Source organism: Haliotis rubra, unplaced genomic scaffold (assembly GCF_003918875.1).
Source record: "Haliotis rubra isolate DU_JTF1 unplaced genomic scaffold, ASM391887v1 Scf938, whole genome shotgun sequence".
NCBI lineage: Eukaryota > Metazoa > Mollusca > Gastropoda > Lepetellida > Haliotidae > Haliotis > Haliotis rubra.
In genome coordinates this window covers 28,686-43,024 of record NW_025767677.1, presented here as the reverse complement: position 1 = coordinate 43,024, position 14,339 = coordinate 28,686, and the positions used below count along the sequence as shown (strand labels likewise).

Here is a 14,339-nt window from a genome sequence, read left to right as displayed (position 1 = left end):
GTCAAACAATTTACCCAAACCTTATTGTTAGCCGAGAGAAATATAGTTTTACCCATCACGAGTGCGGTAGAGCGGCAAATGACACACATATATTTACAAAACAAATATTGTACATACAGATACTAACCACATTGTACACGATACTGTATCGGAGCTACAGATGACCGCTACAGATTGGGTAACCGTGAAGGTTCGGGTTAGAAACTTAGAATATTGATCTTCGGTAACCCATGTAAGAGGCCACTAACGGGATCGGGTGGTCAGGCTCGCTGACTTGGTTGACACATGTCATCGGTTCCCAATTGATCAGATCGAAGCTCATGCTGTTGATCACTAGATTATCTGATCCAGACTCGATTATTTACAGACCGCCGCCATATAGCTGGAATATTGCTGAGTGTGGCGTAAAACTAAACTCACTCACTCAATTGGGTATCCTAATTTGCCTTTGAGTAACCAAATAAATATGTACCCAACTCAATTGGGTATTTGCCATTTTCCATTAACTGTAAAAAGTTGAAGTGTTAGTTTACGTGTTTGCTATTAATATTTGATCTGTGATATGACAACGATAAGACAGACTGCAAGTTGCTAAGTTCATGTGCTAAAATAGAACCTCTCAATATACCTCAGTTATTTTATCTATCCACCGGTACGCACACTAATATTTGACATTTTTGTGTGTCCATATGTAAGATATATATCACTCATTTACACTTCTGATAACAAGTTTCGTAGAATTCGCTTTCTGTTTCGATTCCTCAATAATGACGTAAGTGTTGTTCGCAGTGTTTAAATAATGTTTATTTCGATCGATGAGTATAGTCGCTGTGGTGAAAGCTTCGTCAAAGACGTGGGTTAACTGGCTCTGAGTTAAGGTAAGTTTTAATTTATAGAGGAATGCCTTGACGCTGGTGTCCTCCCATTACGCAGACAGGCAGTTCGCAGACGCCTTAAAACAAAATTTACGGTTCAATGAACAGATTAGCTACTACCTGTCACCTACACATTATAATGGAATAGTCCAAATGAAAAAAAGAAAGAAAACTGGAGCTCTATTATTTTCTTTGAAAGATGGATTTGAATTTTGATTGCTGCAATATAAAAACAGTTGATTTTCATAAGCATTTGGGTTCAACCTTTTCGTCTAACGGGAGTTGGCGGCATCATACTGAAAACACTGTCGAAATGTTTTCGACTAAGGTACTTAACATCATATTTTACTCCATCATCCCGTAATGTCAAGGTTAAGTACTAGGAAAGTGAGTGAGTGAGTATGGTTTTATGCTGCGTTTTGTAATAATCCAGCACTAGACACCAAAAATGAGCTTCATCAATTGTACCCATGAGGGGAATTGGACCCGGAGTAGTAGATACACTGGGGGTACGAGATCACTTTCAAGAAAGGTCGCTGTAAAGCTTTATTTCATTAATAAAGCTTTTGTCAGGCCCTTTAGATCTCGCCGCCATTGTATATACTACTTTTGAATCCCAAGTTAACTTCCTGGTCACTATGACCGCGAACTAGCACTTTCCTGATCACGTGCCCGCCCTATGTCGTGTTGACCTCGATGAAACAGTTTAATGTGAATCACTCGACAAGGTAAGTGTTACATATTTTGCTTGGGTGGCAACATTGTGACGTACGGTAGTTAACTTCCTGGTCACTATGACCGCGAACTAGCACTTTCCTGATTACGTGCCAGCCCTCATTCTCTTCCCACAGAGGTTACTTGTCATATCTTCGTACGAACCTCTGTTCTAATACGGTCATATTTCCCGGTTCTTGTAAAATCCCCTAGCGGCAAAACATCGCAACACGAATTATCTCCCTTCTTTCTATCCAATCAGAACACGTGTTACATCGACTTAGATTCAACTTGACCAACACAAGCAAATGTGAGGCCACAAATATCCCCCATCTGCCGGGGACTTGTGTTGATGTTACACACAAGACGTTTAATGGCTAGCTTGTCCGTTGTCAACGAGGGCGATGGAGACGCCACTGATCCGCCATAACATGACTGAGTTCTGTCTAGAAGAAAAGTTGCGCATCGCTCAGGGGAAGAGGCTTAGTTTTCTCGAAGTATATGGAAATTACCGAGGCCTTGCGAATGATCACTTTTGAAACAACGTCTCTGATTGCACAACTAAATCTGATTGCCTCCAATCACGAGTCTTGAACGCTCACACCATGAAAGGGTCGTATTAGAACAGAGGTTACGTAGCAAGATATGACAGGAGTTACCTCTGTGGGAAGAGAATGGCCCGCCCTATGTCGTGTTGACCTCGATGAATGGTTGATTTGTCCTTATAGCTGGCAAATTTCACAATTATAGCTGAGGTGAGGTGAAATTGGGTTTAACGTCGTGCTTGAGAATATTTCGCTCATATGACGACGTGCATGCATGTGTATGTGTATGTGCGGCTGCTTGTACTAGCCCAGACTGAAGCTGGTTTTATAGTGCTAGCCCACTGAGATACCATGCCGCAGTGAAGCATGAATACCCCACTCAGACACAGTATACTGACTCCGAGCCGACCAGTCCTTGTTGTACCCAATAATGCCGAGCGCCAGGCAGGGACCAACAAGTACCATATTTTAACGTCTTTTGGTATGACGCGGTCAGGGATTGAACCCGCGACCTTCCCTCTCTTCTGAGTTATCTTAAGTTTGTCTTTAATAAACGTTCTCACTCTGGATTCACTTTCATCCCAAGTTTCACCTCGTGAGTCAGGAATCCCATGAAACAAAAGATTATTTCGCTTGGATTGCGACTCAATTTTGTTCGTTTTGACTTCTAAATACGAAATCCTTTTCTTGAGTTCACTATTTTCATCTTTTAAAGTTGTTATTTTGTCATCATATTCGCTTGTAAACACATCGAGTTTATTGCTAAGGGAGGTAATTTGACCCTGTATAGCTTTCAGCGTTAAAGCGCGATCAGCCATGACCGACGGATTTGAGTCTTGGTTGAGAGTCGCGTCTGTACTTTATCAGGTGGAGGTGGGTAACGGGGCCCTGGGTTCAATTCTATGTCGCCCGATACTATTAGCAGACTAATTGACAACAACACAATTCGCAGATTTTAAGTTTCCAAACTTCAGTTGAGACACCCATGTTTAAGCATAACATGCACAAAACACTTATAATTGTAACCGGTCGTATTGTCTCAATAAATCACTTTGAAGACATTTGAAGCGTTTTTCTCTCTGTTGTTGTGAGTGACGTCTGCCCTTGACGATCACGTGATGTCGAGTGACACATCAAGGAAGGGCAGTTTGTGTTGATCTTTAGTCTACATGGTCTACATTATACTTTCTAAGCGTGTCACTACAACTGTCTAATCTTGCATGGAGGATTTCAAGAGATTCATATAACAGAATTATAGTAAATAGATCAACAACATCATAGCTGACCATTCGGCCTGAGTCCAACAGTTTCTTCACAGACGATGCTGAGTCGCTGAGGAAAGATTTACCTTCTTTCCCCAAAGGGGCAAGCAGTTTAGAAAGAAACCGAGCAGTCTTGTAGTGAACTGACCCTCGTGAGCACACAAGAATGGTAGTTTTCACAGGCTTTTTGTGAATTTTCACAGTGGCACGGGCATAAGGAGATTGGCAATTGATTGGGTTTAACTTATTGAAGACAGTGTCATTGATTTGGTCGCTGTCATGGAGATCTAGAGTTCTAACTTTGCTCTTGGATCCTTGGGTATGATCTTGTAAGTCGAGGTGTCGCTAAGGGTCTTGCAAGTCAAAACATTGATTACATAACAGTCTCGTTTCCTGCTGACTGGGTTCCGTCCTAGTGCGCATATTAGTACAACAACTAGTCCAGAATTTTGATACCAATTCATTCAACTGGATACATAAATATTAATCAGTATTATTTGATACATCTAAGCACTTGTATATTGCAACACTACGCTCTTTATAATCCTTGCAAACACGTCCTGCAGATTGCTCTGTCCTACAGCGAGCACTGACAAACGGAGATGTTGGAAATCTCAAAACGCGACTCTGCCACTAGAAATGTTTGGCGGTCCGGTACGGACTTGATATAGTATCAATCACAGTGTACGTTACGAAACTATAACAGTTGTAACCAGTGAGCCAGATAATTTGTGAATCATTTTACAACCTCATCAAACAAGGGCAGTCTGTTGTGTCTTAGTTGCTGCCATGCTGCCTACACATCTCCATAAAATATAGAAATACGATGTTATCAAAGTTTAAAATTAACACTAACATGTAAATACCATGTTTTTATAAAACGACAAATTGGAATTCAGTGTAACCATAGTTGTTTGTGGCGTCTCATGTCACTTTCAGACGAAAAAATTCGGATCAGCTGAAAAGTAGGTCATTGTCTGAATAGGTTAATAAGACTCATGTTTTGGTTAGTCACAAGGTCGTGAAATTCAGGAGTGCAGGGGCGGATACAGCTTTTTGAGAAGGGGTGGGGTGGGTGTGGGTGTGCACAGTTGAGAAAGGGGTGCACAGTTGAGAAAGGGGGGTGCACAGTTGAGAAAGGGGGGTGCACAGTTGAGAAAGGGAGGTGCACAGTTGAGAAAGGCAGGTGCACAGTTCAGAAAGGGGTGCACAGTTCAGAAAGGGAGGTGCACAGTTGAGAAAGGGAGGTGCACAATTGAGAAAGGAAGGTGCACAGTTCAGAAAGGGGTGCACAGTTCAGAAAGGGAGGTGCACAGTTGAGAAAGGCGGTGCACAGTTCAGAAAGGCGGTGCACAGTTCAGAAAGGGGGTGCACAGTTCGCTTTCACCAGAGTTTCAATGGTCATTAAATAAACTTTCAGGACAAAAGGATGGGGGGAGGGGGTTGTGGGAGAGTGGTGTGTGCGCACCCCTGCGCCTATGGGAGCGTTCATGATAACTGGTGCCTGCTCCGTGTCTGCTGTCTGCTTCGGTGATGGTGATGGTCTTATCGTTGCGGAGCTCTTGGATGACCTTTTCTTGTGATTAGGATTAGCTTGGCCAGGCACGGTGTAGGGGTAGTCAGTTACCTGTGAAATTATATCCATAATGTGTGATTATATGAAATTATATATGTACATTATGTATATCCTTTTAAGATTAAAATCTTACATTTATTTAACGACATGAATTGTATTAACAATACGATTTGTCCCTAGTTCATGGATATCTAGTTTGACACAACACCTGTTGTTTGAGGGGAATATGACGCTCGACTAATTAATTAACTCCATATAATAGGGCTGGGTGGATGGGAAGATCCCGACCATCATCACCATGCTGCAATCTTAACACTCGCCTTTCTTTATTTCAGCTTTCGGTTTGCGTTCTTGAGAAGGCTGTTTGCTGTGTGTTGTGTTGGTAGACGCTTTGATCTGATCGTGCAGGTAGATACACCGAAGGTGAGTGACTGAACATGGTTCAATGCCGCTTTTGAGAACATTCCAGCCAGGATACCTCAAATAGGCTTCACATATTGTACGCCAGTGGTGAGCTTACGTCACTTCCGGCTATCACAATCAACCAACACCGTGATATAAGTTATAACTGAGAGACCGTGTTAAACTCGAACCCGGATTTTTGGCGTGATGAGCGAACGCTTTAACAACTCCTCTACCCCACTGCCTTCTCGATGCATTAATCACACAGAAACAATGTCTCAGTGTCACACACTGTATGAATAGGGAAAAGGACATCATCAAGTTTGTACACATGCACTAGGGGAGGGTTCAGCGATTTAGTACATGACATGCAGGATCATAAATTATGAACGGTCACATAGTGTGTATTCCAGTAAACTCACTGATAAAAATGGACAATGTAAGGAAGGATACGGACTATTTATTGCTTTGTTGTTGTAGATGGCAGAACATGGAGTACGTCACAAGGTTGTGGATAACGTCGATGACTGCGTCAAGGCGGTCGATGACCTCCTCCAGGAATCTGTCGTTGCTGTGAACAGCGAGGGAATCAATCTGGGAAAGAAGGGCCCTCTCACTCTTCTGCAGGTGGCCAAACTAGACGGTTTTGTCTATTTGTTCAATGTGTTCGTTGAGCCAAATGTCTTTACCGAAGGCCAACTAAAGTCGTTTCTGGAAAATCGAGATATCATCAAGGTATGTATATCAGGTGATGACAGTAATCAGTACTTCTGATAGGTGTGAGTGAGTGACTATGGTATTACGCCGCTTTTAGCAATATTCCAGCAAGATCACGGCGGGGAACACCAGAAATGGGCTTCACACATTGTACCGATGTGGGGAATCGAACCCGGGCCTTCGGCGTGACGAGCGGACGCTTTAACGACTAGGCTACCCCACCGCCCCTGTTTTGAATAGGACGCTTACTCAAAATAGATCTTATACATTCTCACGACTGCCTCTATTTTCCGCCATGTCAATTTATTAGCCTTCTAGTTACACTTCGGGGTGACGATTTCAGATGTATCTTATTGGAGGACGAACAAATACCAGTATCTCTTAAAAAGTTAGCCAATATGTTTATTTACAGACTAATGTCGATCTTATACGTCTTCTAATCTTATGCACCTCGATTAATCGAGTTCGTATAACAGGAAAAGCGTACAGACGTAAGTTTTTGCAAAATAAGAAAGTCTGTTGGGGAATTGACACTTGAACAATGACTGTTTCAAATTGTGTTGAACCAGTTGATGATCTGCCTCGAAGTTCACAGCACATTATCAAATGATGGACCTTTCTATACATTTTAGGTATTTCATGCGTGCAATTGTGACAGCGCCGCCCTCAAGTGTCAGTTTGATGTCATGCTGAAGAATGTTTTTGACGTGCAGGTATTGTGAAATGATCATACTCACTTTGGTCTTGTTTCACTGTTTTGTCTTAAACTACAAAATCAAAGCCATGCTCATTCATATCGCATTTGTGTACAACCACTCCATCAACATTGCATCTGTGTACAACCACCCCATCCATATTGCATCTGTGTACAACCACTCCATCCATATTGCATCTGTGTACAACCACCCCATTCATATTGTATCTGTGTACAGCCACCCCATTCATATTGCATCTGTATACAACCACCCTATTCATATTGTATCTCTGTACAACCACCCAATCAATATTGTATCTAAGTACAACCCCATTCATATTGCATCTGTGTACAACCACCCCATTCATATTGCATCTGTGTACAACCACCCCATTCATATTGCATCTGTGTACAACCATCCCATCCATATTGCATCTCTTTACAACAACCCCATTCATATTGCATCTCTTTACAACAACCCCATTCATATTGCATCTGTGTACAGCCACCCCATCCGTATTGCATCTGTGTTCAACCACCCCATTCATATTGCATCTGTGTAAGCCACCCCATTCATATTGCATCTGTACACAACCAATCCATTCATATTGCATCTGTGTACAGCCACCCCATTCATATTGCATCTGTGTACAGCCACCCCATTCATATTGCATCTGTACACAACCACTCCATTCATATTGCATCTGTGTACAACCACCCCATTCATATTGCATCTGTGTACAGCCACCCCATTCATATTGTATCTGTGTACAGCCACCCCATTCATATTGCATCTGTGTACAGCCACCCCATTCATATTGTAACTGTGTACAACCACTCCATTCATATTGTAACTGTGTACAACCGCAGATGCTGTACGTGTACCCATCTGTCTGCTGTATGTGTACCCATCTGTCTGTAGCCATCTGTCTGCTGTAGGTATACCCATCTGTCTGCCGTTGGTGAACCCTTTGTTTCTACGCTCCGACTGCTTCAGTGTTCTAACATCCCCAGTCTAGAATTGTATGCTGTATGTACCCCACTAGATACGAAGCATCACGTTTGTTATTATGCCAGTTACAATATGCGCTGTGTGTTGGTGTTTTAAGTAATTTCACATTTTCCACAGACGGCTCTTTTCATCATTGAAAAATCTGAAAGGAGACAACTCCCATATGCCCGTAAGTTGATGGATGTTTGCAGCCGCTACACTGACGTCACTTCCCTTGAGAGAAAAGAAGACGTTCTAGTAGGTTACCCGTAGCTGAGGAAAAAAGAAAGTTGTATCATTAGGGCTCCATGCCTGTAGGCAGAAGACATGTAATCGTTCGGATTATTATTATTATGTTTTACAGATAAAAGATGAAAGAGAGCAGCAGAGAGGGTTCGGGTGATACTGGCACAGTCAGGCTGGTAAGGCTCATCATCAGCTCAGGGTCCTCGCCACCCTCTACACGCAGCCCAGACAGCGAATGGTACTTCTCCCAGGAAACACTGCCTAGGCGAACCCACCAAGAACTTTCCGGAGACTATGTAGACGCCCCACCACTGCAGCCTTCTGCATTACCCAGAGTGTCAGAAGGGCTGTGCTCCCTGTGGACAACCCGGTCACTCTCCTGATTTGCACCAAGAGATCAGGAGGTACCAAACCAAGGGCACAGAGAACCATGGGCAGCCTGACGACAGTGTACTTGGGATGCAAGCGAGACATTTCAAAGGCGAGGTCCGCATACTTATCATGCTTTTCCTGAATTTTGCCAATCGCATTGCTGTCAAAAGGACCAGAAAATTCAATGATATAAATAAATTCATTGGCTTTATCAAAAAGTACAAGATCAGGTTTGTTGGCAGGAATTCTTCACAGGCTGTATATGGGCCTATTCCAAAGAAGTTTAAACCTGTCATTTTCCATGACGCCCTGGACATGTTCAGGGTCGTACCATGGATGGACCTCGGAGTCAAAGCCACAGGCATGGCTGAGAAGATAGTAGAAACAACGAGCCATGCCATCATGTCGTTTAAGATATGCAGTTTGTGCCAAAGGAAGGCATCCACTGACAAGGTGTTAGACAGTCTCTGTAAATTCATTGCTCAATCGACATTTCATGTTAATATTTTCTTTAAGAATCACATTTAGGCGATTGCGAGTGGGAAGTGACTGGTGTTGGGCAGCAAAAAGAAATATTATTATTATTGTAACGTTCGGCAGTTATTTTAGTTTTCAGTTTTTCGCCATGTTTTTCAGCAGTTTTCTGAGTAGTTTGCTCCCAAATTGTGCCTAGCTCAAACCATCAGCTTTAGACATTCCAAACTTTCCATAACTGGTGTGCAGTAACCATTGTGCAAATTCTGCACAAAAAGTGCCAGGATGTGCCTTCGATATTGAGTATTACTTCCGGGCCAAAGTTCTCTTCAAAATCTTTCAAAGACTTCCTCACGGTTTTTCAAAAGCAAACTTACCAGGTGAAAACTGAAAAGTATTTATTAAAAAACATTGTATGTGTCGGATAGCCGAGGTCCTGGCGATTCCAGAACACTAATTGTTTTGACTGTACATCCAAGGACAGGCGAGCTACATCCTGCTAAAGACGGAACTATTTCTTGTCCAGAACAGCCCATTGATACAAGGCAGAATATTCTCCTATTTTCCTTCCGGGTCATAACTTAAGGGGGGTAACTGAGCTATAATGCTAGTTGAAGGAAGCGCCAGTTAAAACTGCAAAAAATAACAACCAACCCCCAAACCACCCACCCGCACTCGTCGGATTTCCCTATGTCCCAAAGAGCAATACGCTTTTAGTAACAACTGAGGCTCCTGCAGTTTTTTTATGGTCATAAGTGACCTGTTTCCAGGTTTTAAGTGTACTCACAGTGTATTTGCTTGCTCTGTGTTCACAGATTCAGTTTGCGACAGCGTGAGGGAACCCCTAATTTAACCTAACCCTTATAAGGTAATCGGTTGCAATCTCCATAGCATTTATGGAGGTGGGCTGTCCAGATGTGTAACCGCAGTCAGGCAAAAGCTGTTGACAGTGGCGGTTGAATTTGCGCCAATGTCGAACGGGCAAATAGAATTACCTCCCTTAACAATATCTAGCTGGGATATTTGTTTAGAAACCACTAACTGTCGTTACATATGTTAACGTAAGGCGTTTGTTTACAAAGATGACAGATAATCTGATCTATAATTTCACAAGAAATAATAAAAAAAATTCACTTTTCCGATATATTTCCCATTAGACTCCTGTAACACGTTCAGCTGCGATAGCGTGAGAGGAACAGTGTAATGGATATTGATAGTCTATGCAGCACGGGGCATCGTGACAACATTACGACTTGGCTGCATTTGAAATCTGAACAGAAAGAGTAGTATCTACCGACAGTTAATATGTACCTGTATCGGTAGGAAAACTTTGATTACTGACGCTTAAATGTGGATCAGGACATGCAAGGGCCCTTATTTTCGAAGCGTTCGTAGCCCTAAGAATTCTTAACTTTGATCGTAGCCAATGTGTTAAGAATGGGCTTAAGAAGTTCGTAGGGCTACGAACGTTTCGAGAATAGCTAGCCAGGTACCTGCATCGCTAGGCAATGCACTGCTACGATTAACAATATCTTTTTTGTAACAACCCTTATCGAAAAACATTCAACAATCTGCATAGAATTTAGGAAGGTGGTCTTTCTCAACAGTACTATAAGGTCATGTTATGACTGTCTCACATCATCACTTCTCATAGCAACAGCTGTCGATTGTGGCGGTTGATCGCTAGTTGTCATATAGAATTACCTCCCTTAAAACAATCTCACACACAAGTCCAGGAACAAAAAAAGTTGGTACATTTTAGAAAGCATTATATTTACTTTGTTGACGGAAACTTTGAACCAAAATTTCTCACCAGGTTTAAGATTTGTAGCACCAGTGATATCTTTTTAAGCTGATTAAATAGTTAAACCGATAAATAGCCATTGAAACAGAAGTAGTCATTAGTTTTATGTGTCGTTAAAGACTAAGTTGCAATGGAACCTACAACCATTATACATTTCTTCAAATTTCTAGTAAAGTCAGCAACTGTTTGAAAAGCCACAACTGTCATTATCCAAAACCAGAGTACACAACCATTTGTATCTGAAACAATGTCAGTTCCATTTTAAAGTTAATGAAGGAAACGTTTCCTATTACTGGAAGTGACATGATTTACACAATATTCCCATTTACTAATTCTTTAAGAATCAGGTGGCAGATGGTATCCCTATTTCCTCTGAAATCATATCATATGATTTAAGTCACTGGATTGGCAAGTCGGAATTATTCTAAGACTTATGTTTTTTTCGTTTTTATTCACAGATTTCCTGTATTTTCCAAACCAGAAATTTAACTATTAAAACAATAATCATTTGTCCAAGATATTTTTATGGATTAAACTTCTTTTTTAATTTTTAATCCATAAAAATATCTTGGACATCAATGTACAACTTCTAAATGCCACTGAAAGATATCAATAATCATTTGATTACAAAACCTTTAAAGAAGAAAAAAGGCGAATTGACTAAATTCTAATGGCTAATATAAAAATAAAGTTCGCTAAATAATGTATGCTACCTGTACACATTTTGTATTAGGAACAGCAAAAGCGTCATGGTAAAAAATGAAATGTATATATACTGACGTTCAAATGAAAGTATACACCATGTGCGTTTGATGATTTTTAAAAACAACAGGCAAAATATTTTTATTGGGACAAGTTACAAATATTGTGTGCGTGATGCGAAAAGACCACAGAGTTGATCCCCAGTTGTGACTATCGTCACTGTTCTGCTGCAAATGCGGTGACCCAACATCGTTGCTGCTGATGACGCTACTGTACTCCCTCCGCTGCTGACAATCTTACCATTTTGATGCGTGCTTTAAATAATCGCAGTCAACCGTGTTTTAGACTGACAGAGTCATGCGATTCAACAAAATCATTATTTTTATGATATCCCCCCCCAAAAAAACAACAACAAAAAACTGTAACAGATATTTGTGAAAATCTGGCAACACGTACTCAATGTCTGTGACTTGTAAGTCACGACGAAAACAATTTCCCGTATTTTGTTGTTGTTGTTGTTGTAATGCGTCTCAAGTACCACCGATGTAGTGGGGTTTGCTTTTTCAGTAAACCCTTGAAGATCCGGGTTAGAATTGATCTTCATCAACCTATATATTTGTCGTAAGAGGCGACTAACGGGATTGGAGGGTCAGGCTTGTTGACTTCGGTGACATGTGTCATGGTAATCCAGTTGCATAGATCGATGTTCCTGCTGTTGATCACTGGATTGTCCATAGCTGGAATAATGCTGATTGTCGCGTTATAGAAAATAAACCCAAACATTTCCTTGACACCGTCATAATGTGACACGGTAAAGAACCTTTCTGACTGACGTGATTCTGACTTGTATGATTCAGGCCAAATTGTACAAAAGCAATGCTGCTTATTGGGCTACAAAAGAATTAACACCGGAAATGATCGAATACGCATGTGCAGATGTGCGGATTTTGATACCAGAGGTGTATGAGAAACTGAAAAGGTAGGTGAAAGGTGTAAGTCATCATAAGTGCGTGAGTTTGGTTTCATGCCGCTTTTAGCAATATTCCAGCAAAAGCACAGCGGGGGACACCAGAAATGGGCTTCACACGTTGGACCCATGTGGGGAATCAAACCCGGGTCTTCGGCGTGACGAGCGGACGTTTTAACCACTAGGCTACCCCACCGCCCCTAATGAAGTAACTATCAGAGCTCGTCTCTGAAATGAACATATTTTACAGAAAATGGTTTCACATTCAGATTCATAAACCACAACACATTGCATGCAATACTTACACTTCTTGTTTTCAGCATACTTGACCATAAGGATCTCTGGAGAGGTTTCAAGGAACGGGTAGATTATGAGCTGAACTTTCGATGGAACGAAGCAGTGACGTCAAACAGCAATGAATTCGGGTCAGTCGTGAAGGAGGTTCTGCGCCAGTTTGAATCGAAGTACGCAAGCGATATCGCTTTTGCTGATATTTCGGATGAAGATGACATCCAAGCTCTGAGACTGGTCCGAATCACAGAAATTGACAGGTTCCCTGTTCTTGTCAGGAGGTTGAAAATCGAATTTCTGAAGAACGAGCTGAAGATGATAGAAGAAGAGATGACTTCACAAGGGGACTCATTTTTTGCGACTTCACCTCAATTGAATATGTTATATGCCGCAAAGAGAAGCAACAACTCAAAACTGAAGAACTTGGCTCAAAGACTACAACAAAAAGCATATGACATACTGAAGAGAGACCTGGTCGTCAAATACACGGAGCTAACTCCAAACGACCATCTCAAAGATGAAGAGAGAAGGTTGTTACGAGATCTCCCTGTCTCAACCGGAACCAGCTCAGCTGTCAACCCCGTCCTCCGCCATCTTTACAACGTCGTCATCGACAGCGACGTGGATGGAATCGAGACTCTGAAGCAGAGGTTTCGGCGTGAAGGTAGTCGTTTCAGACTTAACGATGCCGACCACCGACAGTACAAGTACTTCATCAGCGCTCCTCGGCTTCCTGCCAGGCTTAAGACAAAGGCCAGGGTATTTCTGGACGAATTACAGGAGGCTGGGGTGGTGGAAGCTCCCAGAAGGAGGTCGCGGAATCAGTTGAGATAGATACTGAGTGTCTTTAGAATCGTCGCTAGGACCTGGAGTCATATCTGTTTTCAAATATACTCGGTCCAGTAATGACGAAACCTCATTCCACAAATAATGCCTCAATATTCAATTTGTGAAAGTATTCCATAATTGCATTATGTAATGAATGAAACCGATACGTTTTACCACTTGCATTTTTATTTTAATTCAAAAACTGCACTATTTCCGAATCAGCTTTAGCCCTTGTGCATGTCAAGAACCTTTATATATTTTTGTATTGTGAAGGTAAGCTACAGAACTCTGATGCTGTGATACACTGCTTTAACAGATGGTATTGGAGACTTTGATATTAAAACATGAAAGCACATGTTCAAAATATATGTTCTGGGTTCGCTCCAGCTTGAGAAACCCTGAAATTTGGACAATTTTCCCTAAAAACGGCTTTAAATTTGTTTTAGCCTTAAAGAGCCCTCTAATTGCTAGTAATTTGCCTCTAAAGGCCCTATTTTAGCAAAAACCTATCAACTTGTGATTTAAGGAAACAAATGCATAGAAAAAAGTTGTGAAGTAATCCACATCTTGGAACTTTCCCAGTGCAGCGATGTATAGTCTGTTTGCAGTGAAAACGTGCCGATGAATTTCACTTTAAACAAAAAGTAAATCAAATAAAGTGAAATTAAGATTGCGAATCCTCATAATTTTACCTTGCCAATTGAACATTTGAATCTCATAATTTATTAATCTTAGGATAAAAGTTGTTTAACAAACGATCATAGATTCAAATCGCTATTATTGGTTTGTATTACAAGGGGGGTGAGCGCAGTAGTTGGAACACTGAAACAAATGTACGTGATGAGTGTTAACTTAGACCAACCCCACTTGTTCTCGGTG

General features: G+C 41.5%; 1 protein-coding gene across 1 annotated transcript; it reads left to right on the top strand.

The window, feature by feature from the left end:
* The first annotated feature begins 838 nt into the window (after window positions 1-838).
* On the top strand, window positions 839-14,079 carry LOC124264693. The gene is made up of 7 exons (XM_046699449.1): window positions 839-878; window positions 5,308-5,395; window positions 5,855-6,109; window positions 6,724-6,804; window positions 7,915-8,034; window positions 12,232-12,353; window positions 12,662-14,079. The coding sequence occupies exons 3-7, from the start codon at window positions 5,855-5,857 to the stop codon at window positions 13,464-13,466; spliced, it is 1,383 nt and encodes a 460-aa protein (XP_046555405.1). The 5' UTR covers window positions 839-878; window positions 5,308-5,395; the 3' UTR covers window positions 13,467-14,079.
* Window positions 14,080-14,339: the final 260 nt, after the last annotated feature.

Coding starts and splice junctions, on each gene's coding strand:
- LOC124264693 (XM_046699449.1), top strand. CDS start 5,855: ATGGCAGAACATGGAGTACGTCACAAGGTTGTGGATAACGTCGATGAC. Junction 8,035..12,231: donor AGAGAAAAGAAGACGTTCTA/GTAGGTTACCCG, acceptor TGTATGATTCAG/GCCAAATTGTACAAAAGCAA. Junction 12,354..12,661: donor GTGTATGAGAAACTGAAAAG/GTAGGTGAAAGG, acceptor TCTTGTTTTCAG/CATACTTGACCATAAGGATC.